The sequence below is a fragment of the Suricata suricatta genome, chromosome 3 (assembly GCF_006229205.1).
Source record: "Suricata suricatta isolate VVHF042 chromosome 3, meerkat_22Aug2017_6uvM2_HiC, whole genome shotgun sequence".
Classification (NCBI taxonomy): Eukaryota; Metazoa; Chordata; class Mammalia; order Carnivora; family Herpestidae; genus Suricata; species Suricata suricatta.
In genome coordinates, this window is record NC_043702.1 from 90,554,627 (window position 1) to 90,581,085 (window position 26,459).

General features: G+C 36.7%; 1 protein-coding gene, 1 non-coding gene and 1 pseudogene across 16 annotated transcripts in view; 1 reads left to right on the top strand and 2 right to left on the bottom strand.

The window, feature by feature from the left end:
• R3HDM1 (R3H domain containing 1) overlaps positions 1-26,459 on the bottom strand; it is a 201,029-nt gene that overhangs the window by 117,277 nt on the left and 57,293 nt on the right. For 9 of the 15 annotated variants that reach the window (XM_029934659.1, XM_029934655.1, XM_029934664.1 and 6 more), the window contains 2 exons: positions 16,120-16,328; positions 14,316-14,399 (listed from right to left, as the gene is read on the bottom strand). In XM_029934659.1, coding sequence (XP_029790519.1) covers positions 14,316-14,399; positions 16,120-16,254 — 219 coding nt within the window. In that variant the 5' untranslated portion in view covers positions 16,255-16,328. Of the gene's footprint in view, positions 1-14,315; positions 14,611-16,119; positions 16,329-26,459 lie in introns of those variants that run through there. The other 6 variants (XM_029934665.1, XM_029934662.1, XM_029934661.1 and 3 more) reach the window with 2 other exon arrangements.
• Positions 722-825, bottom strand: LOC115288874. Its single transcript, XR_003907260.1, has one exon. It is a non-coding gene; the product is annotated as a small nucleolar RNA U13 (small nucleolar RNA).
• Positions 3,261-3,860, top strand: LOC115288661 (annotated as a pseudogene).

The following is a 26,459-nucleotide window of genomic DNA, read 5'->3' on the forward strand; positions in this document are numbered from 1 at the left end:
ATGTCAGTGCTTCCTGCCAATGAGAGCTTCTGCTTGTCAGTACTGTCATCTGTTTCTATTTAGTTTCCTCCTTAATTTGTTCAAGAGGATTTCTAACAGTCTGTACTGACATCTAAAAGTAGAATTAAAAGTTATGCTACAGTATGCAGGAAGGGCTTATAGGCCAAAGGTGTGAAAAAGTCAATAGATGAATAATAGAAAATGCATATAACTAAATGAGGTCCAAGGCACCTGAAGGGAAAAAAATTTGTGATTTACTCCCATTCTCTGTAATCCCTTACAATTTTAAGTATCATGGGTACAAAACTTTATATTACAATTTTTTAAATTAAAAGATGATTAGGGGCACCTGGGGGGCTCAGTTAAGCAGCTGACTTCAGCTCAGGTCATGACCTCACAGTTTGTGGGTTGGAGCCCCGCGTCAGGCTCTGTGCTGACAGCTCAGAGCCTGGAGCCTGCTTCGGATTCTGCGTCTCCTCTCTCTGACTGTCCCCCGCTCACGCTGTGTCTCTCTCAAAAAAAAGTAAGTGTAAAAAAAATAAAAAAAAAAAAAGAGATGATTAAATGACAAGTACAAACTATATTTCCTATGTAGAAGGGCTGAATTTAAATCTCTAGCTTTGCTTATTAATTAGTAGGTGATCCTGGTCAAATCTTTTCAGTTTATTCTTATCTGTATAAAAGTTCATATAATTTGTACTAGTTTTTTTTTCTTTTTTCATGTCAGACAGGTAATGTGCTGGCATCATAACAAGGTTTAAGGGTGGCATATGTAACACAACAGCATGAACACCCAATCATCACGCTTATGAACTACAAAAGGATCTGTACTAATTTTCAAGGCTCTTGACTAGGTTTGATTAAAAAAGGGGCTTTGTAAAACCTAAAGCACTATATAAATGTAATAGATTATTAAAGGTTAGGAACCTAGCATATTCCTATTTCTAATCACCAGCTGTAAGATTTAACTTAAAAAAATAAAGTGGGGATTCTGTAATGGTTTAGAGTTTTTTCCACCTATACATGCATTCACCAGCTCAATTTTAATTCATAAGGAACCTCTGATGACAATGAAAACAGAAAAAGAGATAAATTTATCTCAATGTGTCTTCATTTAATTAACATGTTCTTAATTCCTGCTTTTATACAAGACATTGCCAGGTACTGGGCTACCCAGATGAGTAAGACTGTTTCTGGTCTCAGGAACCTTAGAGTCCAAGTTCAGAATTACTAGAGTCAAATGGAACCCAGGACCTTCAGACTACTACTTGTGACAGACAGAATACTAAAGATAGTCTCCCCATATTCCAATTCTCTGATTATTTAATCAAACTCTAACCTAAATAAAGCTGTGAAGTGATTTTGTAGATGTAATTAAAGTCCCAAGTCAGTTGATCATAAGATACAGAGATAATTCAACTGGGTCTGACCCAATCAGGAGAGCCCTTTTAAAGCTGAAGGTTTTCTTTAGTTGGGAGTAGAAGGGCAAGTCAGAAACAAAGGAAGAGAAGGACATGACACACCACTGTTGGCTGTGAAGACAGAGAGGCCACCGGAGGATTGCAGGCAGGCTCTAAGCAGCAGAGAGTGCCTGTGGCTGAGAAGTCAGCCAGGGAACATGGACCTCAGACTTACAGCTAGCTCTAAGGAACTAAGTTAAGCCAACAACTGGAATGAGCTTGGAAGCAAATTCTTCCCTGAGTCTTCAGATGAGGGAGGGCCTAGGCTGGCCAACACCTTTGATTTTGGCTTTGTGAAATCCTAAACAAAAAACTCAGCTAAACCCAGTTTAGCTACTAATCTATAGAACTATGAGTTGACAAGGCGAGTTACTTTGAAGCATCTAGGTTTATAGTAATATGCTATACTGCAAAAGAAAACTAATATACTACCACGTAAGTAGATTATATAATGCCAAAGGGCCATTATTCAATAAAAATCAGTTATAACTTCACTCTAAATAGCAAAGAACTGAAATTACATAATATACACACAACAAAGCAGAGAAAACAAGTTATTTGTTTTATATTTTGCTATCAATTTGGCAGCCAGATTTGGCTTTAAATAGGAATTAAATTATTTTAAAAATGTATATTATTTAAAGAATGTTTCCACTTTTTGTCCATTTTTTTTTTAAATTAGGGAAAAGTATACATAAAACTTACCATCTTAACAGCATATATCAGTAGTATTAAATACATTCACAATGTTGTGCAACCATCACTACCATCCACATCCATAACTCTTCATTTGGTAAAACTGAAAGTAACTCAATTAAATAAAACTCTCATTCTCCTCTCCCCAGTCCCTGGTAACCACCATTCCACTTTCTGTCTTAATGATAAAAGTGAAAGCACATAGTATTTGCCTTTTGTGACTGGATCATTTCACTTAGCATAATGACCTCAAGGTTCATCTATGTTGTAGCATATTGCAGAATTTCTTTCCATTCTAAGGCTGGGTAATATTAGATTTTATGTATATATCAAAATGTGCTTACCCACTCATTCATCTGTTGATGGATGCATGTGGGGTGATTCAATGTTTCAGTTATTGTGAATATGGCTGCTATGAACGTGGGTGTACAAATATCTCTTGAAAATCTTTTTAATTTTTTTGAGGAGGGGACTTAAAAGTGGAATTGCTTGATCACATGGTAATCCTAATTTTAGTTTTTTGATTAACTGTTACACTGGTTTTCATTAGTGGCTGTTCCATTTTAAATTCCAAGACTGTACAAGGTTTTATTTATTATTTTAAAACATTTTTATAGAACATTTATTCATTTTTGAGAGACAGAGTACAAGTCGAGGAGGGTCAGAGAGGGAGACACAGAAACTGAAACAGGCTCCAGGTTCTGAGCTGTCAGCACGGAGCCTGATGCGGAGCCCAAACTCACAAACTGTGAGACCATGACCTGAGCTGAAGTTGGACAGTTAACCAACTGAGCCACCCAGGCGCCCTCCAAGGTTTTAATTCCTCCACATCTTGCCAACACTTGCGTTTTGATTTCTGATACCCATCCTAATGGGTATGAGGTAATATCTCATTGTAGTTTTGATTTGCTTCTCCCTAGTGGTTTATGATGATATGTGTCTTTTCATGTACTTATCAGACATTCGTATCTTTGGCGAAATGTCTATTCAAGTCCTTTGCCCATTTTTGAATAGGGTTATTTCATACTTGTGTTTTTAGGACTTCTCTATATACTCTGGTTATTAACGTGTCAGATACATGACTTCAATATTTTCTCCTATTCTATGGGTTGCCTTTCTACTCTGTTGACAGGATCTTGTAATGCACAATTAAAAAAATTTTTTGGCAGACACTGCTGCCCCGGAATTGCCAGTGCCGCCCAGCCATGGTTAGCCCCACCATGTTGTTTTGACATTGCCATGGACGGCGAGCCCTTGGGCTGCCTCTCCTTCGAGCTGTTTGCTGACAAAGTCCCCAAAACAGCAAAGAACTTCCGTGCTCTGAGCACTGGGGAGAAAGGATTTGATTACAAAGGTTCCTGCTTCCATAGGATTATCCTGGGATTTATGTGTCAGGGTGGGGAATTCACACTGGCGGCAAGTCCGGTCTATAGGGCGAAGCTTGATGATGGGAAATTCATCCTAAAGAACACAGGTCCTGGCATCCTGTCCATGGTGAATGCTGGATCCAACACAAACGGTTCCCAGTTTTTCATCTGCACCGCCAAGACTGAGTGTTTGGATGGCAAGCACGTGGTGCTTGGCAAGATGAAAGAGGGTATGAACATAGCGGAGGCTGTGGAGCAGTCTGGGTCCAGGAACAGCAAGACAAGGAAGAAGATCACTAGTGCTGACTGTGGACAAATCTGATACATCTGACTCATATTTTATTGTAACTACCAGACCATTCCTTCTGTAGCTCAGGAGAGTACTCCTCTGCTCTCCTCTGCTCAAAATCTCCTAGAATCCCTCTCTGTGCTCCTGCTGCAGTTTTACAGTCTGTGTCCTCCTTGCCCCTCTCCAAGTTTAGCTGGATTGCAGAGTGAAGTTTATGATCATTAAATAAAAGCTAAAAACAACAAATTTTTTTCATGAAGTCCAATTTGTCTTTTTTTCTTTTGCTACCTGTGCTTTTTGTGTCATAGCCAAGAAATGATTGCCAAATGTAATATCATATAGCTTTTGTCCCAAGTAATCACCCTCTACCCTTTTTGAGATTTTTATTTGTGTTCCACTTGGTATTCTGATTAGAGTAAGAGCAGTGAGAATTATGCTTCACAAACACTACATTATTGCTACATCGTGATATGGCTTTAAATGGATTGTACACAGAGAAAAAATAACGCCGGAATCAAGGCAACAACTACATATGCAAACCTAGCACATTACTCTGACACAGTCCTTAGTAAACAGCTCTTTTGATTAGGTGATAATTGACAGTACTGTAAGCAGGTCATTGCTTGGAATGACTTCACTCATTTAAAAAATACCTGCTACTGGCCCACAGTGGCCAAAGGAAGCCTTTGCTAGTCTCCACTGGTATCACTTGCAATCACGGAGCCTACAATATTCTGATACTCCTAACTGAACATCTGTTTTATCTGTACAAGATCAATCTCTCCAGTGACCACGATCCGGATCAGGGTGTAGACATCTGTGTTGGTAAACTACATGGAATAGCAGTCTCTCAGTAAAAAACGTAAGGTGGTTCCGGGTACATATACTGCAAGATGGTCTTCAGACTGCTTTTAAACTCATGGCCAACACTGCTTAACAAATCTTGATTAGCCATCCTGGAATAAGCCTCCGTGGTAGTTTTTAGCTGAGGGAAGATACTTATGGCAAGAATCATGTTAAAGCAAGGTCCATCTGTCCCTAGTCTCCCCTGACCTGCTTGACAGAGATGTGGAATATCTTTCTGAGCTAATTGGTAGTATGTATGCATATGAGCTTAGCATTTTATTTTCCTCTTCCCAAACCCATCCATCTTCAGAACACTCTGGCTATCTTATCTGACTCTCATTAGCCAAGTCTCACTAATTAGGAAGCACACTCCAGCCTTGGTCAGGAATGCCTTTTGGAGTATCCTCATTTTTGCAAATGTAGCATTTACAAGACTCAACAAAAAGAGCTCGGGTTCACTGTAAAATGCACTGAAACACAGATGCTGCTTTTAGGGTGGCTGGGCAAAAATAAGCTTGAGGAAAAGGACTGCGTTAACACTGTTCTGGAAAAACCACATGGAGGTAGAAGGCTGGAGGTGAGTCTTGGTTACGCCACTGGCTCTACAGGTGACCCTGGCAAATCATTTCCATGGGTGAAGGTATCTGGAAAATGAAAGGGGTGCTCAGATAAACTCTGGGAACTTTAACCATGACTCTGTGTTTTATGAATTTAACTCCAAAATGGTGAGTCACTACCATGAGCATCTCTTGTGAACTCAGGATCTTTTTCTGGAATAAATGTCAAGGGGATTAACAGAGGACACCTCTCTTCCAAGGCACTTCTTCCTCAGGTTCTTAAAGGGTGATGGTGGTGATGAATACCTCCACAGATATCCATGATATTTAAATGGAAACCCAACCACCCTGAATCCAAACACACTCCGCCTGAGTCTGGCACCAGAAGACTACTAATACGGTCTTGTCCAGATCTCAGGATCAACTCTTTTCTTGAAAATGCCACATTCTCTCTGGTAATACTGAACCAGGCCAGTTGCTTTCCTACCATTGTCTGTGGGGTCATGATCAGTATACACTGCTCTGGGCTATGTGTGTTTCTGCTGGAAAAACCCACGGTTCAGGGAGTCTGGCTTCATCAATTATTATCAGTGTTGTTGCTTTTGTCTTAGGCATCTTACATCCTCACTGTTCAAAATACAGCCCAATACTGGCACCAGCTGGGAGACTGTTGAGATGCAGAAACTTGGGGGTATCACCCCACACCTTCCTCAGTCTGTTTTGTGGCTTTGCAGTATTCAACCCTTTGACTTCCTTAAAGCTATCAACTTTTATTAACAGGTCTGGCAGCTCCAGCTCCATGGCCCTTTCTCTCTTGGGTGTGCAGATGGCAGCAGGTATCCCTGGGAACTGGGGATGTTTTGGAGGTGGGGCTGGACAGGAGAAAATCCCTTTGGTGTCCTATCTAAGATATCATTGCCAAGTCCAATGCATTTCCCCTGTATTCTTCTAAGAGTTTCATAGTTTTAGCTCTTACATGTAGGTCTTTCATCAATTTTGTGTTTATCTTTTTATATGGCATTAAGTAAAGCTCCAACTTCCTTCTTTGCATGTGGATATCCAGCTGTACCAGCACCATTTGTTGAAAAGACTATCTTTCTCCATGGTATTGGCATGCTTTTCAAAAATCATTTGACTGGGGCACTTGGGTGGCTCAGTTGGTTAAGCATCCAACTTAGGATCAGGTCATGATCTAACAGTTCACGGGTCTGAGCCCCCATTGGGCTCTGCACTGACATTGTGAAGCCTGCTTGGGATTCTCTCTTTGCCCCTGTCCTGCTTGCACATGTACTCCCTCTATCTCAAACATTGAAAGAAATAAAAAAAAAATCATTTTACCATATATGCAAGGCAAACATTTATTTCTGGGCTATTTCATTCTATTGGTCTAGATGTTTGTCTTTATGCCAGTACCACAGTTTTGATTACTGCAGCTTTGATGTAAGTTTTTTTTTTTTTAATGTTTTTAACTTATTTTTGAGAGACAGAGAGACAGCGTGAGCAGGGGAGGGTCAGAGAGAGAGGGAGATACAGAATCTGAAGTAGGCTCCAGACTGAGCTAGTCATCAGCACAGAGCCCGAAGCGGGGCTCGAACCCACGAACCGTGAGATTATGACCTGAGCTGAAGCCGGATGCTTAACTGAGCCACCCAGGCGCCCCTGATGTAAGTTTTGAAATTGGGATGTTTGAGTCCTCCAGTTTTGTTCTTCTGTTTTCAAAACCATTTTGATGGGTGTATAGAGGGGTGAAATGAGTAAAGGGAATCAAGATGTATAAAGTTCCAGTAATAAGTTACATATATGTTTTGAACAACATGGGGAATATAATCAATACTGTATTAACTTTGTATGGTGAAAGAAAGTAACTAGATTTACTGAGATGTATACAAAGAATGAATCACTACACTGTACACCAGAAGCTAATATACTATATGCAATTAATCTTCAATTAAAAAATTGTTTTGGCTATTCTGGGTCCTGCAAGGTTCTCTATAAATTTTAGAGTGGATTATTCTATTTATGCAAAATATGTCATTTGGATTTTGGTAGGGATTGCATTAACTCTTGCACTAGATCACTTTTGGGTAATAGTGACATTTTGATAGGGAATGCATTAGATCACTTTGGGTAGTAGTGACATTTTAACAATATTATACTTCTGTTAATAAACATGAAATGTGTTTCCATTTAGTTATGTCATCTTTAATTTCTTCAAGCAATGTTTTATAGTTTTCATCATACAAGTCTTTCACCTCCTTGATTAAGTTAGTTCCTAAGTATCCTATTCTTTTGATACTTTTGTAAATGGAACTGCTTTTGTAATTTCCTCTTCAGATTGTTCATTGTTAGTGTACAGAAATGCAACCCATTTGTGTGTGGCGGTTGATTTTGTATCCTGCTACTTTACTATATTCATTTCATAGTTTTAATAGTTTTTTGGGGAGGGGATCTTTACATTCTGCATATAAGATATCATGTGCGAAGAGAGATAGTTTTATTTCTTCCAATTTTGATGTCTCTTATTTCTTTTTCTTGCCTAACTGCTTTGACTAGAATTTCCAGCACAATGTTGAACATTAGTGGTGAAAGCAAGGCATCTTTGCCTTGTTCTTGATCTTAGAGGAAAAGCTGTAGGTCTTTTACCATTCAGTATGATGTTTAGTATTAGTTTTTCATATATGGCTTTTATTATGGTGAGGTAGTATCCTCTAGTACTAGTTTTTTGGAGTGTTTTCACAAGAAAGGGTGTTAAATTTTGTAAAATGCCTTTTCTGCAGCAACTGAGATGATCAAGTGTTTTATCCTTTTCATTGTGTCAACATGGTGTGTTGTTGCACTGATGGATTTTTGTATCTTGAACCATCCTTGCAATTTCAGGAATAAATTCCACTTGGTCATGGCATATAGTCCTTTTCATATGCTGCTGAATCTGGCTCACAAGTATTCTGTTAAAGACTTTTTACATAAACATTCATAAGGGACATTGGTTTGTAGTTTTCCTTTAGTCTTTTTATCTGACTTTGATATAAGGTAATGCTGGCCACACGAAAGGAGTCAGGAAGTGTTTCCTTCCCTGTAATATTTTGAAAAAGCTTAAAAAGGACTGTTTTACTTTTTTTAAAGATTTGGTAGAATTCACCAGTAAAGCTAACAGGTCAGGGTTTTTCCTCTGTTGAAAGATTTCTGATTACTGATTCAATCTTCCTACTAGTTATAGTTAGATTTTACTTCTTCATGATTTACTCTTGTTAGGGTTTATATTTCTAGCAATTTGCCCATTTCATCTCGATATCCAATTTGCTGGTACACAATCGTTCATAGTGCCCTTTTATAATTCTTTTATTTTGTAGAACTGGTAATAATGTCCCCACTTTTAATTTCTGATTTTAATAATTTGAATCTTCTTTTTCTCTCAGTACTTCTAGTTAAAGTTTTGTCAATTTGTTGATTTTTTTTTGAAGAACCAGTTTTTGGTTTCACCAATTCTAGTGTTTTGCTTTTCATTTTTACCAGAATTCTACTGTCACATTAAAAAATGTAGCAGGTTGCTTAACAGACCGTAACCACTCAAGAAAGATACTAATTAAATTAGAATTTGCAAGGCTTAGGGACAAAGCCTCCAATTAAAATTACCGTACAAGACATTAGGGCAATAAATGCATGCAAAATATGAAATAGCCTTAAAGAATTTCAGTTTGATATTAAAATACTGTCAGAACTACTCGCTACTAGCCTGGAGAAAAACTGACCTTCAGTAAGTGCTTAAAGTCTAAGATTACAAAAGGTGTAGACTGTTTTTAAATTTACTGCCTTATAAATCAACTTTGAGTGCAAAAAAACCCACAACAAACATTGCTGATAATTTCAGCACTTTGGTCATTTGTTTACAATAAAGGAACTTTAAACATATCTAAAATTTGTTTCAGAATATGAATCTAGAAGGACTCTCAAAACATTACTTAGATCTTAACTGCCAACCCAAACCAGAGAATTTATAATAACAAAAGCAACAGAAACCTAAATCTACGTAGTCAACTTAATATAAAGAAGTGGTACATAGGTTTTGTTTTCTAATGGTTGGTTTTGTTTATCATAAGTGTCTCTTTTGGCAAAAGAGCCACCAATTAATGATATTGAATTAAGAGGAAATCTATCTCAAAAAGGAGAACATTTTTCATTTGTAGTTACTATGAACAAAATAAATTGTAGCGGTTGAAAAACACCTTGAAGAGTTTACTAATTCTCATTACTTTTCACTGTAATAGTAAGGGTAAATGGTAATTACATGGAGGAGATAATGAATTAAAGTGTTAAATGTCTAGCTAAAGGTCAGGAGCAATAAAAACAACAGAGGTTTGGGTGTTAATTTCCACTGGAATAACAGAAAACAACGAAGTTTTCTGAGCTGGAAGAGAGGACTTTAAATCAACACACTGACAAACCAATGCCAATCATTAATTGGTTTATATCATTTAACACTTGGGGCAAAAGAGCACAGGGTCAAATACCCAAAGACGTAAATCTTATACTCCAAGGAAAAGTCCATGGAGAGAAAGAGCCTCTCCAGTTTACAGTTACCCTTTATATAAAAGATAAAGGATCTCACTATCATACTGGTGATGTACATGGAGATTACTGGAGAAAGTAAAAATATTCCCATAAGAAGAAAACTTCCTCTTTATACAAGAAATAATGAAGAACTGTGAGAAGCAAATGTGTTTATAAGTGCTAGGTATTTTAGGTCCATATAACCCAGATTCAAGTGAAAGAGTACCAAATCCTTGAAATAATTTAAAAATTAAAGTACATTATGGGAAGTGAATTTTAAGTTTTAAAAGTTGAATTCATGAAATATTAATAAAAGACAATAAAAGTACAATATACAAATCTGGAACTTAATGCAAAGAAAAAGTACTGCACTGAAATTCTGGAGAGTTTATGTCAAGAAGTAAGTATTATTTTTTATTTTACTACTAAAAAAAAAGAATCTGTGTGAGAATAAAGGGACCAATCTAACAAGCCATATAGTTGTGCTATTACTAATAAATAATCAGTAATAATAATAAATTCAGTAATAATAATAAATATTATTAATAGAACCTACCACTTGCTAGGCTGTCACTATATGCCATCTATGTTAGATACATCCTTCATTGTTGGACAAACAGGAAACAGTTAAAATTTGTATGATTTTATACAGACAGCCTTTTATTCAATTCTTTAAACAAAAACTTCTTTACATGTTTCATCAATTAAATAATTTAATGCCCATAACTTCTTGTTGGAGAAATTTGTATGATTTTATACAGCCTTTTATTGAATTCTTCAAAAAAAACTTCTTTACATGTTTCATCAATTACATAATTTAATGCCCATTAACTTCTTGCTGGAGAAATGTGGCCTGTACCTTAAGTTTTTCTGATAACCTTATTAGATTGCCATTGCTTTCTTGTCTTTTCCATGCTCCAACTTCCCTTTTTTAAAGAAAGGTCTTCGAGCTAACCTAGGGATACAAGATGTAGGCATCTTGTCTTGACTATCAAAGGGCTGCTGCAGAAACTTAGAACATGCTAAGCACCTACTTCAACTGTGTCTGGAAAATTCACTCATACAGAAGCTGTTCATGCTCTTTGGCACCTAAAAGCCTGGTTGTAAACAAAAATCAGCTCTTACTTTGTCCACAACAAAGGTTACCAACACAATTTGGACTGGCCATCTTTTGTTCAATAAATAGTTTGCTGGGAGAGGGATCATTGTTTAAAACTGCTCTAAAATAGGTTTTGGATTGTGTTTACATACACATGTACATGGATAAACACCCCTAGACAAAGCATCTGTCCAGTACAAAGATACAATTGTAAATGACAGGGAAAGTTGAGTATATAGTAAGCAGAGCACAAGATTCCTAATTTTACATTTCAAATACATGACTGCAAAAAAAAAATCAACACAGGTAATTTACCCTAAATTTAATCTGAAAATTCTATCCCTGAGGAAAAAAATCAAACACCAGAGGCTATATTAATCAGTTATACAAAGAAAACCAAAGGAAACACTTCTACCCCTCTCCCACCATTCATTCCAAGTTAAAAGATTAGTTGTAGTCGAACAACATTTTTCTGGATATAGAAACTTGACTCATTACCCCAATCTCCTAAATACTTCATAATCATTAAAGTCCACATATACCTTAAGATTTGTAATAGGAATAGTGTGTGGCAGTAGAAAAGTTACTAAGCAAAAACTCTGCACAATTATCTGGGACCAAAATCAACAGTTCAGAATCAACCCCATATTAATCATGCAAGTAAGTTAAATTCTTGACATTAATGTACACAGATTGCTTGAATTAGCACTAAAGTATTCTCAAGGAAGTAATCCTAAAACTTCTACAAAAAATTATAACCCAAAATAAAACTCTGAATGAGAAACACAACATTTTTAAAAAGTAGAGGGTCATGAATTACATATAAAAGCAATGTTTAAAGGAGATCTATGAGACAGCCTACTTATAACCATCGAATGTAATGTCCAATGTCTGCTGGTCTCTCTTCCATTTGATACAATTTTTTTACGTAAATGTTATCTGTAACACTTTAACAGACAGTGGAAAATTGTTAAGATTTCTTCACAGTATTAAAGAAACTACTACATCCCTTCATTCAAAAATGACTTTTTCTAAATAAAACAGTAAGGGGACGGTCAGGAAATTAAGACTTGGGAATGGATGAAATACATGCTTCTTGAGGAAACATTTTCCTTTTCCTGAGTCACTTCAAGTATTACTGGTTGAAGCAAGACAACAGATAGAAGTTTATTCAGAATGATAGACAAGGAAATAGGTAATATATTGGTTTATTCAAAATTCTTCATAGGAAACATATTAAGTTGATATAAACATGTAAATTTGAATAAAAATAATGGTGGCTATTAAAATTAAACTTTTAGCCAGCATCTTAAAGTTACACAAGAAAGATGAAATGTCTACTAGTATGTTAGAGGGGTAACCCCATATTAAGTTAAAAGGTTTTTTGTAACGAGACTATTCTATTCATGCTTAACAGTTGACTTTATATTATAATAGGTGAAAATATAGGAAAAAACTTTTATATTTATTAATCTACTTCCATTCCTAATTTCCACTACTTAAATCTCAAGTTGTTTTGACTGTAAGCCTCTTGCCAGGGACCTTGCATGGAGGCATGTTAGGTCTCAAAGAGTTCCAAGCAAATACTGTCACATACAGCGAACTTTTAATAAACATTTGAATAAACTGTGAATATAGCATTCAGTGGATTAATATAAAATGAATTCTCATGTTCTCTTTGTTCCTCTTCCCAGTCTTTATAGTCACGATGCTATATGGAATATGATGTCAAAGACCCTGTCTCTTCTTACTTCCTATAGTTATTTCCTTCGCATAGAATAGGCTTTCAATAAGTGTCTGGGGAATGCACGAAAGTTTCCTATAGTATGAACAAGTGGGCCATGATTCAACAGCAATCATCAGAATGCTCGGTTTTACTGCCAAGAGCAACACAACAGACACAGTACGAAATGCAATTATCCAAATTAATCGCTAGTTTATAAGCATGACCTAGAAAAGTGAATCCTAGGTGTAAAAAAGGGACTAAAAGGAAATCTTCTACTACTTCAATAACACACAATAGAATTTTAGATTTTCTCTGATTCAGTCAGGATACTGGCATGTCGCCATCAAAGAGTGTGGTGAGTGCAAACTTGGCAATTTTTTGTTTGAAAAAGTGCTATTACTAAAATGACTAGGAAAAGTATGTTATTTCTCCCAATTTGTTAGGTAATTATCATTTTATTATACTTAATCAGGGGGGCCTAAATGCCTTTGTACAGCTGTGTGACTTGCTTTCATTTTCGAGCACATTTTTGGCACATAATGGGGACTAAACAAAGTTTTTGACTGAAGGAATGAAGTAACTTTTAAAAGAAACTTCGTTACTTATAAGAAAAGCGTATTAAAAAATAGCCCCTTACTTTATGCTCATAAAAAAGAAGCCTTGAGACCTCCAGGATGTACTAAGAATGAAAGAAGAATGGTAAAATATTTTCTCCAAAAGTAGAATTCTTTATTTACAGGGCTAAACTAAAACAAATGAGTTAGAAATAATTTTAAGGTAAGTTTTCACAGAAGATTAAAGATCTTTCTTTCCTACTGAAATGCAGATTCGAATTGCCCTTCCCTTGAATTTGGACTAACTTTACTGATATGTGTCACTGAAAGATGACAGACAGACATTCTGGGACTTGTAAGCCTAGTCAAAAGAACACATGCAGCTGTGGTTGGCTCCTGGAACATTCTCTCTGTGACTCCTGAGTCATCACAAAGTAAGTCTGCCTACCCGGGGCGACTTTGCTGGAGGGGCCACAGTTCCAGCTGAGACGACAGCTCAGCCACTCCCACCATGGTGCCAGGGATGTGAATGAAATAGTTTTGGACCTTCCAGGCCAGTCCATCTCTCAGTTATATATTGGCAGAAGACCACTTTTGGTGCCTTGGGCAACAGAAAATTCACTAAGCCAACCCCTTATGCCATCTTCCTGATTCACAAATCATGTGGTATTACTAGAACATTCAGAAGTGACTACTGTAAGTACTACCTGAAATAATTTTTCCCTATCATGAATCTGTTGACCAACTCATCAATTTCCATCTTTGCCTGGAATTGAAAGCCTCTCAATAGTTAATTCTAAGTCATCATATATGCGTAGTAACAAAAGCTTCAAGTGAATTCATTTTTCCTAGTAACCTCTATTCTCAGTCATGGACGACTGTTTCCCTTGAGGGCTGTTTTTGCCAAGAAAACTTCTACAGTTTGCAATCTTGCTTATTCTTCTCTCCTTTAAGTGCTGTTTGGTTAGATTCTGACCTCTCATGACACTAATAGGTGCACAGTAGTACAAAAAAGTAAAAAGTCAAAAAAGAAAAAATGAATTGGCCACATACAAATTAAAGCAATTATATTACAAGCAAATATAAAGCAAATCAAAGATATAAGCAATTCAAAGAGCTACACCCAGATGGCTCAAAAAAAGCTGGTAAACATTTCCCAAAGAGTCAACTTACCCTTTTAAAATTCTGAGAGTGTTTGGTATAAAGAGTATGACTGTATCTTGAGAATTTAGTAGTCAGAGAGAAAATCCTGTTTACCTGCAAATCAATATTGTTGTCAATACAACGTTCATTCTTCTCTGCCAAAACCTTCCCATAGCTTTCTGATTTGATAAGATTTTCAACTTTGGTTTTCTCTTTCATTTCTGCCTCCAAATCCTTCATTGTTTCAGTTTCATTTTTTACAGTAACAGTATCAGACATCCTCATCAGCAAAGGTTATTTTAGAATTCTACAGGGAACTTGAAGCCTTAGTAAGAAAGAAAAAAAAATTTTAATTCAGTTTGAAAGATTTCTTAAATTCAATTACTGTACAATATTGACTGATGCCTTCTATGGTCCAGGAATAATGTTGAGTTTATACAAGGCAGAAGCAAATTTCCTGCTTCAAAGACTATAGAATTTAGTCACAGACATATACAAATAAAAAAAGGTATAATCCAATGAATGAGGTAAGAGCTATAATACGGGTTTGAGGTGATTCTGATATACGTACCACTTTTATTATTTTTTTAAAACTTATTTTTGAGAGAGAGAGAGAAAGAGGCAGGCAGAGCATTAGTGGGGAAGGGGTACAGAGAGAGGGAGACACAGTATCTGAAGCAGGCTCCACGTTCTGAGCTGTCAGCACAAACCTGTCATGGGGTTCAAACTCCGAACTACAAGATCATGAATTGAACTTAAGTCAGACACTTAACTGATTGAGCCATCCAGGCGCCCCACACATACTACTTTTAAAGGATCTTAAGAAATATTAAGGAGTGATCCATATTAAGGTAATGATTGTAGTTATAAATAAAGGTAAATACAGATGATGTGAGAAATATTTTTTTTGTAAAAGGATTTCAGGAGTATCTTCCTGTGAGAAAAATGTGTTTTGATTATAGCCTTCATTTAGATTCCTAAAGTTCCAAAATTTAAAAATTACCCTACAATTCGAAAAGGAAATAATTAAACACAAGTAGACAGCAACATTCTATACAAAACACAGTTAGTAATCTGCATTACAAATCAAGCATTGAAAACTCTCCTGACATGTGATTCAGTGCCAAACACCACCTACTACCACCTCTAGTATATGGATTCCTCAGAAAATCATATATGTAAGATGCCAATATATTTAATACCTTTACAGAGTTTAAGAAAACACTTTATGCTGATATCAAATTGCAATGTATCAGGGACAGCTGTCATTTTCAAACCTGTGAGAAATGTGACCTTGTAGAACAGAAGCTTTACTGAGATATAATTGACATAAAACAATGTAAGTTTAAGGTGCATGACATGATTTGATTGTATATATTGCCAATGATTACCACAATGTATCACCTCCTACAGTTATAATCAAATACCTAAACAGAAATTTCAGAAATTCATAAACACATCTGACAAGGTTAAAAAATGACAAAAAAGAGGGAGAAATAGATTCTAAAGTCACAGGTGGACTAAACTGAATTTTTAAAAGTTTTCCTTGGGGTCCCTGGAGGACTCAGTTGATTAAGCATCCAAATCTTGACCTTTAGTTAAGGTCATGATCTCATGGTTCTTCCTAAGATAGAGACCCATGTCAGGCTGACAGCACCTTGGATTCTCTTGGTCTCTCAAAAAAAAAAAAAAAAAAAAAAAAAAAGTCTTCTTTAATTATATTACATACCAGAGTTACGTGGCTCATTCTCAAAACAACCAGGTTCTTGCTTTCCATATGTAAGATTTTAAGAGAAAAAGGAGTGTGTTTTTCTTAAGCGATAAGACTGGTTACCTGATGTGTCCTATGAAATTGAGATTGTGGTGTCCCACACAAATAAAATAAAGTAATCCAAGGTTCTTTTTCACAGTTGTCAGCCAGGATGTCAAGTGTATTGAACCATCTGGAATCTGGCAGGAGGAGTCCCATGTCCTTGTCACCACTGTAGATTCCTGGGCTGAAACGGACTGTTGTGGAGCAAATATATCATACCTTTCAGTGGCCTAAAATTAAAGCAAGAGAAAACATTTTAACAAAAGAGCCAAGGGGGAGGAACACTACATAGTACTTTGAAAATTAAAAATGTTACTGTTGGTGAATTTATTATTTTCTTGTCCTAAACAAGAGTCAGAATGCTTACTTATAACTAATTTTGGCATGGATTAGTTTGTGAGCCCGAATAAGTCACTGAGGCCACCTAGAGAGTTTAGCATTAAAAGCCAAGGGCAGAAGTAAGCCAGGGAACTGATATATAACAAGAATTTAGTATGTGGTCAGTGTTGTAAGAGAGATTTTTCTTTATTTTATAGATAAAGGAAAAAAGTTTGCCTAAGATTGCAACCAAGAATGCTTAGATACAAGACGAGTTTTCTTCCGGAGCTACGGATGTAAGCGAAGAATAGAATTTTGAATAATGATCACACTCTAGATTTTTAAGAGTACAAAAGAACAAAAGGCTACAATAAATCATTTAACATTTTCAAAGAAACTCACATGGTCTGTTAAAAATAAATGTCTAAAGGGTACAATGATTATTTTTAAAGACATCTGAAATGTCAAAATTCTATCAGTGTCATCTGTCTTTTTTTTAACTTTTTATGTTTATTTATTTTTGAGAGAGACAGAGTGTGCGCTGGGGGAGAGGCAGAGAGAGAGGGAGACATAGAATCTGAAGCAGGCTCCAGGCTCTAAGTGGTCAGTACAGAGCCCAATTAGGGAGGGGCTCAAACTCACGACCCAAGCTGAAGTCAGACACTCCACTGACTGAGTCACCCAGGCTCCCCCATTGTCATCTATTTTTAAAGTCAGTTTCAATTTATGTATTTATGTTACAAATGAATATATCATAGTAAACCAACAGCTCTAAAAATCCTATATTGCTCTTCCATTTTCCTTTGATAGTTTTGTTGTCTATTAATAAACCGAAAAGTACAATTTTAAGGTGAAACAACTGAACTAAGGTGTAAGCACCAAGAGAAAGGATGCTAATATTGCCAACCATACATCATAGAACCATTCACATCTTATACCAGCTCTTCAATAACTATTTTGAAATAGACTAATTTAGAACCCTGATATATAAACTCACATTAGTGTTCACTTCTCAATTTCACTATGTCTGACTAAGGGATAACAGAAAGGAGGCATTATAAACAAATGTCAAAGTTATTTGCTAAATGACATTGTCTTCTCTATCTGACTGAAGTTGCTGGGCCACTAAATCAAATGAATGGTTCCCTTCACCCCCACAAAAACTACACAAAAAATACTGCAATATAATTTTTCTAAGTTTTAACTTCTCTCTCATAAAATAGTAGACACAAGATGGCAGCAATCACTCAACACCTAAACTATGTTTTTTGCAAAGTGATTTGTGATTCAGTCATGAAGCCTTTAAATTTGCAATTCTAAAAAAGTAAGGCTGTAATACATATAAGAAATAAAAAAAGCAATAGCTGCAAAGGTTAACGAAGAAGAGGTACAATGTTGAAAAGTAAATACTCAGTTCTGAATAACCCCAATGAACCTTAAAGACACGCAGTTCAATCTTAAAATTTACCAAACTATTAGAACCTAGAGGTCAAATGACTTGTAAAAAGTCACAAAATGAATGTTTATGATCAATACTTGTCAATATTCCACACCATTTGATAAAGTAAATAAATGATTCTGAACCAAAATGACCAGTTACTATTTCCTGGTAAAGAGACAATGATCAAATATATTAGCATTATGTCCGAGTTTAAATCCCAGCTCTGCCAGTTAGGACTTTGGTAAATTACTGATCTTTGTGAGCCATAATTTTCTGAGCTATAAAGTAGGAAACAAAGTTTTTAGCTCACAAACTTATGGAAAGCTAAATGTTTTAAATGTAAAGCATCCGGGGGGCCCTGGGTGGCTCAGTTAGTTAAGCGTCTGACTTTAGCTTAGGTCATGATCTTGTGGTTTGAGCTCGAGCCCCGCATCAGGCTCTGTGTTGACAGTTCAGAACCTGGACCCTGCTTCAGATTCTGTGCATCTCTCAGTCCCTCCCCCACTCACCACTGTGTCTCTCTTTCTCTCTCAAAAAATAAACATTAAAACAATTTTTTTTTAATGTAAATGTAAAACATCCACTACACCCTCCCCAACAGAGTGGGAACTCTAAAATATCAGCTCTTAGAATCATTCTAAGTCAGCAGTTGGCTGAGGTCGAGTTTGCTATGTGCTGACTATACCCTGCATGATAGCAGACTGAAAAGAGGCCCGTTAGTGGCTTTGCATACCTCAAGTTTTCCTATGCATATACCCTACAAAGGTCAAAAGAGGAGAACACTAGTTTGTGTGGATGTGTGTATACCTGAGGAGGGAATGCTTGCCTGGACGCAGTTTCACAAGGCTCTCATTTTAAGCCTTATAATTTAACATTAAAAATTCACAAAACTTTTGAGGTGCCTGGGTGGCTCAGTCAGTTAAGCATCCTGACTTCAGCTTGTGAGTTTGAGCCCCAAGTCAGGCTCCGTGCTGACAGCTCAGAGCCCGGAATCTGCTTTTAATTCTGTGTTTCCCTCTCTCTCTGCCCCTCCTCTGCTCACACATTCTCTCGCTCTCAAAAATAAACATTAAAAAATTTTACAAATTTTCCATTCTTCTCCGAATATTAATGCTTTTGTCTTTCCAAATCTTCAGATAAAAGAGATATTCCAGCTTTCTGGTACTCACTAAAACCAAAACTGTTTTGCCTTGGCACAATACTTACACTTCTGGGGTTACCTAAGTCTTTTTGGGTATGTGGGAGGTCAGGTATAGGACCAACAAGATAGGGATATGGTCTCTGCCAATGCACTTAGGAGTCAATTAAATGCACCACCCTAACGTAATAAATTGTTATACAGTAAGTGAAAGTGATTTAAAAACACATACATTTGGTAAGTTTCTATAATAGGCAACTTAGCAAAGTTAGCAAAACATTGGCATTTATTAAGTGCATACCCCTGAGTACCTGTTACTGCTATTTAAAAATTGAATGTGTCAAAATCTGTTCCAACTTAAGAGATGGATATATGTACTCAAAATTCATATTCAACTTTGAATAAACATTCTTGTAATTGTTAACAAGTTATTTATTACCACCAAGTCAGAGATCTGATTCTATACAATTTCTGTGCCAACAGAAGATAAATGTCTATATATAACAAAATCTTCAGCCGCACATGTATACAAAGGTTGGCACCTACCTGGCACCATAAACAAAGGGAATCAGAGGTAAAACTAAAGACTATACTCTAATAAAAGAAACCATAAAAATATAAGGAAACATAAGTATTTTTATAATTATTGGGAGAGGGAGCTCTTACAAAGCATGACTTAAAAAATCTAGAAGCTACTAAAGAGATATTAACAAACTTACAATAAAGTTTTAATATTTTGGTATGACAAAGTATAACAGAGAATAAAAGGCCAAATGATAAAATAACCATTTCCAACACAAAAGGATCAAAGTCTATAAAGAAGCTTTTATAAATCAAGAGAAAAAAAGAGAGAAATGGAGAATAGGCAATTTACAAAAGAAACACAAATAATTACCGCCCATAAAATACTAATATATAGCTTACCATATTCCAGGTAGTGTTCTACTACCTTTCATAATTAGGAAATTTAGAGCTCACAATTCCAAGTAGCTCCTGTTATTATCCCTGTTTTACATATTAGAAAACTAAGGCAGAGAGAGGATTAAATAATTTGTCCAAGGTCACCCACCTAGTAAGAATGGGGACAAGGATATGAATCAGGTAGACAGGTGTGCCACTCCAGGCTCTTACCCACAATGCTCTATTGTCATATACATGTACCAAGAGGAGAGACAATTTGTGTTTTTAGATCACCTTTATTTCAAGAGTACTTATGTACTAACTCCTCAGAGATGTGTTCAATACGAAAAATAAATATCCTTTTCACACGGGTAAGATATGTATTGTTCTTTGGTGCAGAGGACGACAGCACTATTAACTTCATATTAATGGTCAGTAAAGCTAATCACTACTGAATTATCATAATTGCCAGGTAATCATCCAGTTTCTCTTAATTTCTCTATCTCTTGGAATCCTGAGTATCAAGCCATGCAAACCTTGACAACAAGGATTCAGTTTGTGGCTAAAAAATAATGTGAAGCTTAGTAGTTTTCAAATGATAAATAAGCACAGTTATGTTTGTCTTCTTCTTCAAGGAGACAAAGCAGGGTGGAATAAGGATCAACATTTGAAAATGCAGACTAGTATATGCAATCCATGAATGTGGAGTTTCTCTAATGAAAATTTCAGATAGAATTTTCAGCAACAAAATGCAAAACTGATACTCTTAAGTCAAATCATGACTTTATTATGCCTAGGCCCTAATGTTTGGTTTGACAGCAGAAAAGAACTGAAAAATTAGGTATTAAAAAGTTTACTTTTACACAATGAAAATAAGTTTATTATAGGTTAACAAAATATCAAAAAATCATTTATTTTTTTAAAATGTTTTTTATTTATGTTTGAGAGACAGAGAGAGACAGTGCGAGTGGGGGGGGGGGGTCAGAGAGAGAGGGAGATACAGAATCCGAAGCAGGTTCCAGGCGCTGAGCTACCTGTCAGCACAGAGCCTGACGTGGGGCTCGAACTCACAAACCGTGAGTTCATGACCTGAGCCAAAGTCGGACCCTTAACTGACTGAGCCACCCAGGTGCCCCTCAAAAAATCATTTAAGTTAATTTTTTTGTGGTGAAGAAATCTGGTTTCTACAGGTAAAAAGTAAGTACTCTCCCCTTGAATATTGAGGGGAAAAAAAAGAATAACATTACTGAAGTTATCTGAAATAGAATTTGGCAAAGCACACTGCACTTTTCCTCCCTTATGACTACCTGGTTATTCAATGTCAGTTCATTAGAGGAACACAATGCTGTATTTCCTCCTACAGAGTAAAACATGTAATCAGGCTGGCACATTTATAAAATAAACCAACCACACAATACCAAAACACATCAATTTCTTCTCCTAAGGTCAGCAATCAACACAACCAATTGGTTAAAGGCTTCGAGTGAGAAAGACAAGGCAAACGGTTTATGCTGTATTTGGAAAGAATGTAAATTTACATTCTAAGAGTCATTCACATTAATAAGAATACAAACACCAACATTTCAAAATGCTAAATGTCTAAGTGATTTATGAATAGTTCTAGCATACAAAAATTTATTGAGGAACCACAGAAGGCAATAAAGCTACAGTAAGTATTAGCTATGTTTTAAAACAAAGGAGAAGAAAGAACTACCTTGACCTAAAGGAATCTGTGAAACTGAAGAAAGGTGCTTAGCAATGACATTTATCAACAAATACATAAAATAATTTTAAGATGATATTTAAAGAGAGGGGAAGAGACTTTTGGTAAGGCGAAGAATAGGCACAAATAATTTATTAGTTGAGTATTACAAGACTATGAGACAAATTAGTTTTAGAGAAGAACTGATAGAGAGGTAAGGTATTAGATGAACATGTTGCATTCTAAGTGGAGAAATGGGGAAGATTGGAAAAAGAAGACCATTTAATGGAAATAGAGTATATAAACTGAAGAAGACAAAAAAATATATGTAGAGGTGGCAAGGATATGAGACAATTTGTGATCCTGAAAGAAGTTTAAATTCCTCATAGATCTACACATTAGGGAAATGCATATACTTAAGTAGCCATGTACAAAAATACCCACTGAATTGTTTCATTTAAAAGCAAACAATGGGAAAAACGAAATGTCTACCAATAAAGAAACTGATTTTTTTAAAACATGAGAACTGTAGTATGCCCCTACTGCACAGTATAATCAACAATTAAAATGAATGATCTAAATAAAGCTCTATCAACATAAGTCTCTGAAAGGATGTTAGAATGTTTAGTGAAAAAGCAGAATGATCTCTAAAGTACATTGCAGCTATGTAAAAATTTAAAAATCACACAAGCATTGATGGTAAAAGTACACATTTATTTCATGTTATTCTCTCTGGAGAGGGAAGGAAAAAACGTTTCAGTTGAGACAGAAAAGGGACTTCAATCATGTCTTTATTATTCTAGTTCTTAAAAGTCTGTAGAAAATATAAAAGGTTAGCATTGCTAATTTTGAGAAGTACTCAATGTTTGCTATAATGCTCCTTTCTTTAGTCTTGACATTTTTCATTAACACATGTTCTAAAAACAAACAGGAGAAGAGCATCAAAGGGTGGATATATTTGAAGTTAAGATTAGAAGTTTACTCTTGATCTCATGAGGGAAAGAAATCTGAATAAAAGAGGTACTCATTTTACGAGAAGCCACAGATAATTTTTTCAGTTACAATTGTAGATGGACAATTGTATTCTAGCAGAAAAATGTTGTAAAAATTGTGGTGGAAAGTGACTAGAGTATAGACAAAGGATTGAGAGACAATGCTGAAAAGGAAAAAATGATTTCATTCACTGATTCTCATCTTTTGTTTAGATACTATATGCAAAGTGCTCTGACTGCTAAGGACCTAACAGTGAACTTGGCAGACATACTTACATGCTACTACAGCGACAAAGTTAACAAGATAATTACTGATTGTGATATACACTTTAAAATCAACAATACTGGGGCACCTGGGTGGCTCAGTCGGTTAAGCCTCCGACTTCAGCTCAGGTCAGATCTCATGTTTGTGGGTTCGAGCCCCGCATCAGGTTCTGTGCTGACAGCTAGCTCAGAGCCTGGAGCCTGCTTCTGGTTCTGTGTTTCCTTCTCTCTCTCTGCCCCTCCCCCCTCTCATGCTCTGTCTCTCTTTGTGTCAAAATAAATACAACATTAAAAAATAAAATAAAATCAATAATATTAACAGCAAACTCTTAAATAACTATTGTAATTTATAAAGCACTCGTCTCAAAGCTTTTAGTGTATTAATTAATTTAATCCTCATAACCCTATCCGGTTGAGACTCTTATAACCCCAATTTTACAAATGAGAAAACTGAAGCAAAGAATAATCAGCTTGTCCAAGGTTGTAAGGCAGTAAGTGGCAGAGTTAGAATTTTGAATCAGGCAGTCTGGTTCCAGAGGCCTTGCTATTAGCCATTTCCTATATATACTACCTCTAGAAATGAAGTGGTTACTTTAACAGAAAGACTACCTGGGGGAAGCCAACTAGATACAGGGGTGGTCAGAAAAAAGGTCAGGGCTGTGATAGCTGGAATAGTTATGACACAACATAATGAAGGTGTAGGTGGTGCATGCTACCCACAAACACCGGGGGGAAATGAGGGGAAGAAAGGATTTGGATGGAGGCTTTGAATTATCAGCATAGATGAAGATGCTAAGAAGCCACCAAGCAAGACAAGAAGTGGGCTTGGGATAGAGTCCCTAGGAACAACGAACCCTTAATGAGTAGGGAGGTGGAGGAACAAAAACTCTACCAGATTTGTGGGCACCTGGATGGTTCATTCGGTTAAGTGTCCAACTTTGGCTTAGGTCATGATCTCAGTTTGTGGACTTGAGCCCTGAGTCAGGCTCTGCACTGATGGCATGGAGCCTGCCTAGGATTCTCTCTCTCCCTCTCTGTCTCTCCTCCCACACGCCCTCAGTCAGAATAAATAAATAAATTAAAAAAAAAAAAGTCTACCAGATTTGGCAACAAAGTTAGCAAAAGACACAAAGTTAGTGGAAGACTATCAGGATGGAAAGGTGCACAGGCCAAAGAGAAGCCAGTTGAGAAAGGAGGGAGAGAAGGTAGAGGTTTAAGAGGAAAAAAGGCTGAGAATGACAAGGAAAATGTGAAGTGGAAAGAAATGAACATATGGGGTCAGAAGCACAAGTAGAGGGATAAACCTTGAAAGTATTCATTGTCCTCAAAAACTGAAGGGAATGGGGCAGGAAACTGAGGGAATTCATATGTAATAAACACTTATTCTATTTTAAAAAACATTACTGGGACACCTGGGTGGCTCAGTCGGTTAAGCCTCCGACTTCGGCTCAGGTCAGATCTCATGTTCTGAAAAAAGAACATTACTTGCTAGAAATCAGGAAGTTGGGATGGCTCTGGGGGCTGGGTAGAAGACAGAGTGAGGATAATAAATACTGGTGTGAGTCCCTAAGGGGAGGCTCATTTTAAGGCTAACACCAACATCCAGAACTGCTCAGGCAGAGTTCTTGGGGAGACTACAAGACTAGAGGGTTCCTATAATTCTGTAACTGAGGTCAGTGTAATGGGAGTGATTTAAAAACAATTTAAAAAACCCGTTTCTGAAATGTTTATTTTTGTGAGAGTGAGATAGAGGGAGGGGGTTAGGGGGAGGGGCAGAGAGTTAGAGACAGAATCTGAAGCAGGGTTCAGGCTCTGAGCTGTGAACGCAGAGCCCTTCGAGGGGCTTGAACCAATGAATGACAGATCATGAACGGAGCTGAAGTCAGATGCTTAACCAACTAAGCCACCCAGGCGCCCCGTGGGAGTGACTTAAACGGGATAGCTCAGGTGCAACTTGGCTACAGACCAGCCTAAATGTCCTTTCTTAGCCATTCCAGATCTGACTTTATATCATTGTGTAGCACAGTGCTTAAGAAGCCTAATAATGCTAAATCAAAACACAAAAAGTTAGAAATTAGGAAATCTGGAGTACTAAAAGAACTCTATATGTATCTTTACACAGCAGGGGTGCTAGTTTGAGCCAAAGCAGAAGGTAAAGACAATGTTTTCATTAGTGAACCAAAGCGGCAGAAAAGTGGGAGATGCCCAGGTGCCCAGGTGATGAAGCCCAGGACAGAAGACTGGAGGGAATATGGTAACCTTAAAGACTAATGGTGGATGATCTAACAGGTGGAATCTTGGGCAGGGACATGAGCAAATTTATGGCAAACACTACCAAAAGTGGCACTGGGCCAGAGGAGGGCAAAACTGGAAGAGTATAAAAGGGCTGTTCATGAGCTCCCAGGAGCTACCTGGGAGGATCAAGGGGTAACATGATGAGATTCTAAAGGCATTTAGAGATTGGGAGAAGGCAAGAAACAATGAAATAAAGTGAAGGCCATTATTGTAACTCTATACCTGAAGGCTTTGTTAACTTACTAGTGAGGATAAAATGTATTTTGCCTTAATTCTCAACCTATCACACAGTCTGGGATTGAACTGGGAGCTCCCTACTTATATGTTAAATGTAGGATTGAAATAGATTGTTGTAATAACCTCTCTTGGCACATAAAATCTCTTCTAAAGACTACAAAGAGAAAAAAAGACTGGCTTTACCATCTGATCATGCTTTGGGAAATAAACAAAGAACATTTAAAGGTTTCAATTCCTGGAAACTGAGCACAAATAATGAGGATGAGAGAAGAACTTAAGATATGGCACGTAAGAAAAGAGATTTTTTTTACATCTTGAGTTTGAATGATTACAGTTCATTCTTTAAATAGTGTATTATCTACTTAGAGATGCTTCTGAGGAATGGAAAATGCTAGAGGGAACTGGTTGGTGGGAGAAATAACTTTGTATTCATTCATGACCTCAAGTTTTCTCTTCTAAATGAGAACCACAAAAGTAAATTATTTCTCTAACACAGAACACCAAAGACACTACTGATAGAGAATAAAATATTGTAGAATCAAGAATTTGGCTGGCCTTTGTCCTTGGTTACTGGGAAGTAGCTTCTAAATCCTTTCCATGGAATTCTTTTGTTATTGATGGTAGGTTCAGACAGTTTATGCTAATGAGGAGGCTCCTAAAGTAGTTTATGCTAATGAATGACCCAAAATGAGGACAGGTCACAACAGAAAGACTAACCAACAAGGTGATTAGAAAGTTGGGGTTTTGAGCTATGTGATATCACATGACCTCTTAGAAGGGAAGAATGGGGCTGGAGTTTGAGTTTCACCGCATGACCAATGGTTCAGTCTATCAGGCCTATGTAAAGCAACTTCAATAAAAGCTCTGAATGCTGAACCTTGTGTGAGCTTCCCAGGACGACAATTTCTGCATAATGTCACATATCACTGTACAGAGGGAAAGGGAAGCTTAGGCACATCTCCTAACTCCACAGAGAGAGGTCAAGGGAAGCTTTGTATTTGGGATACTCCTAGACCTTGTGTTAGGTGTCTTTATTTTGTCTGGTACAGTTTGTATCCTTTATAATATAACTAT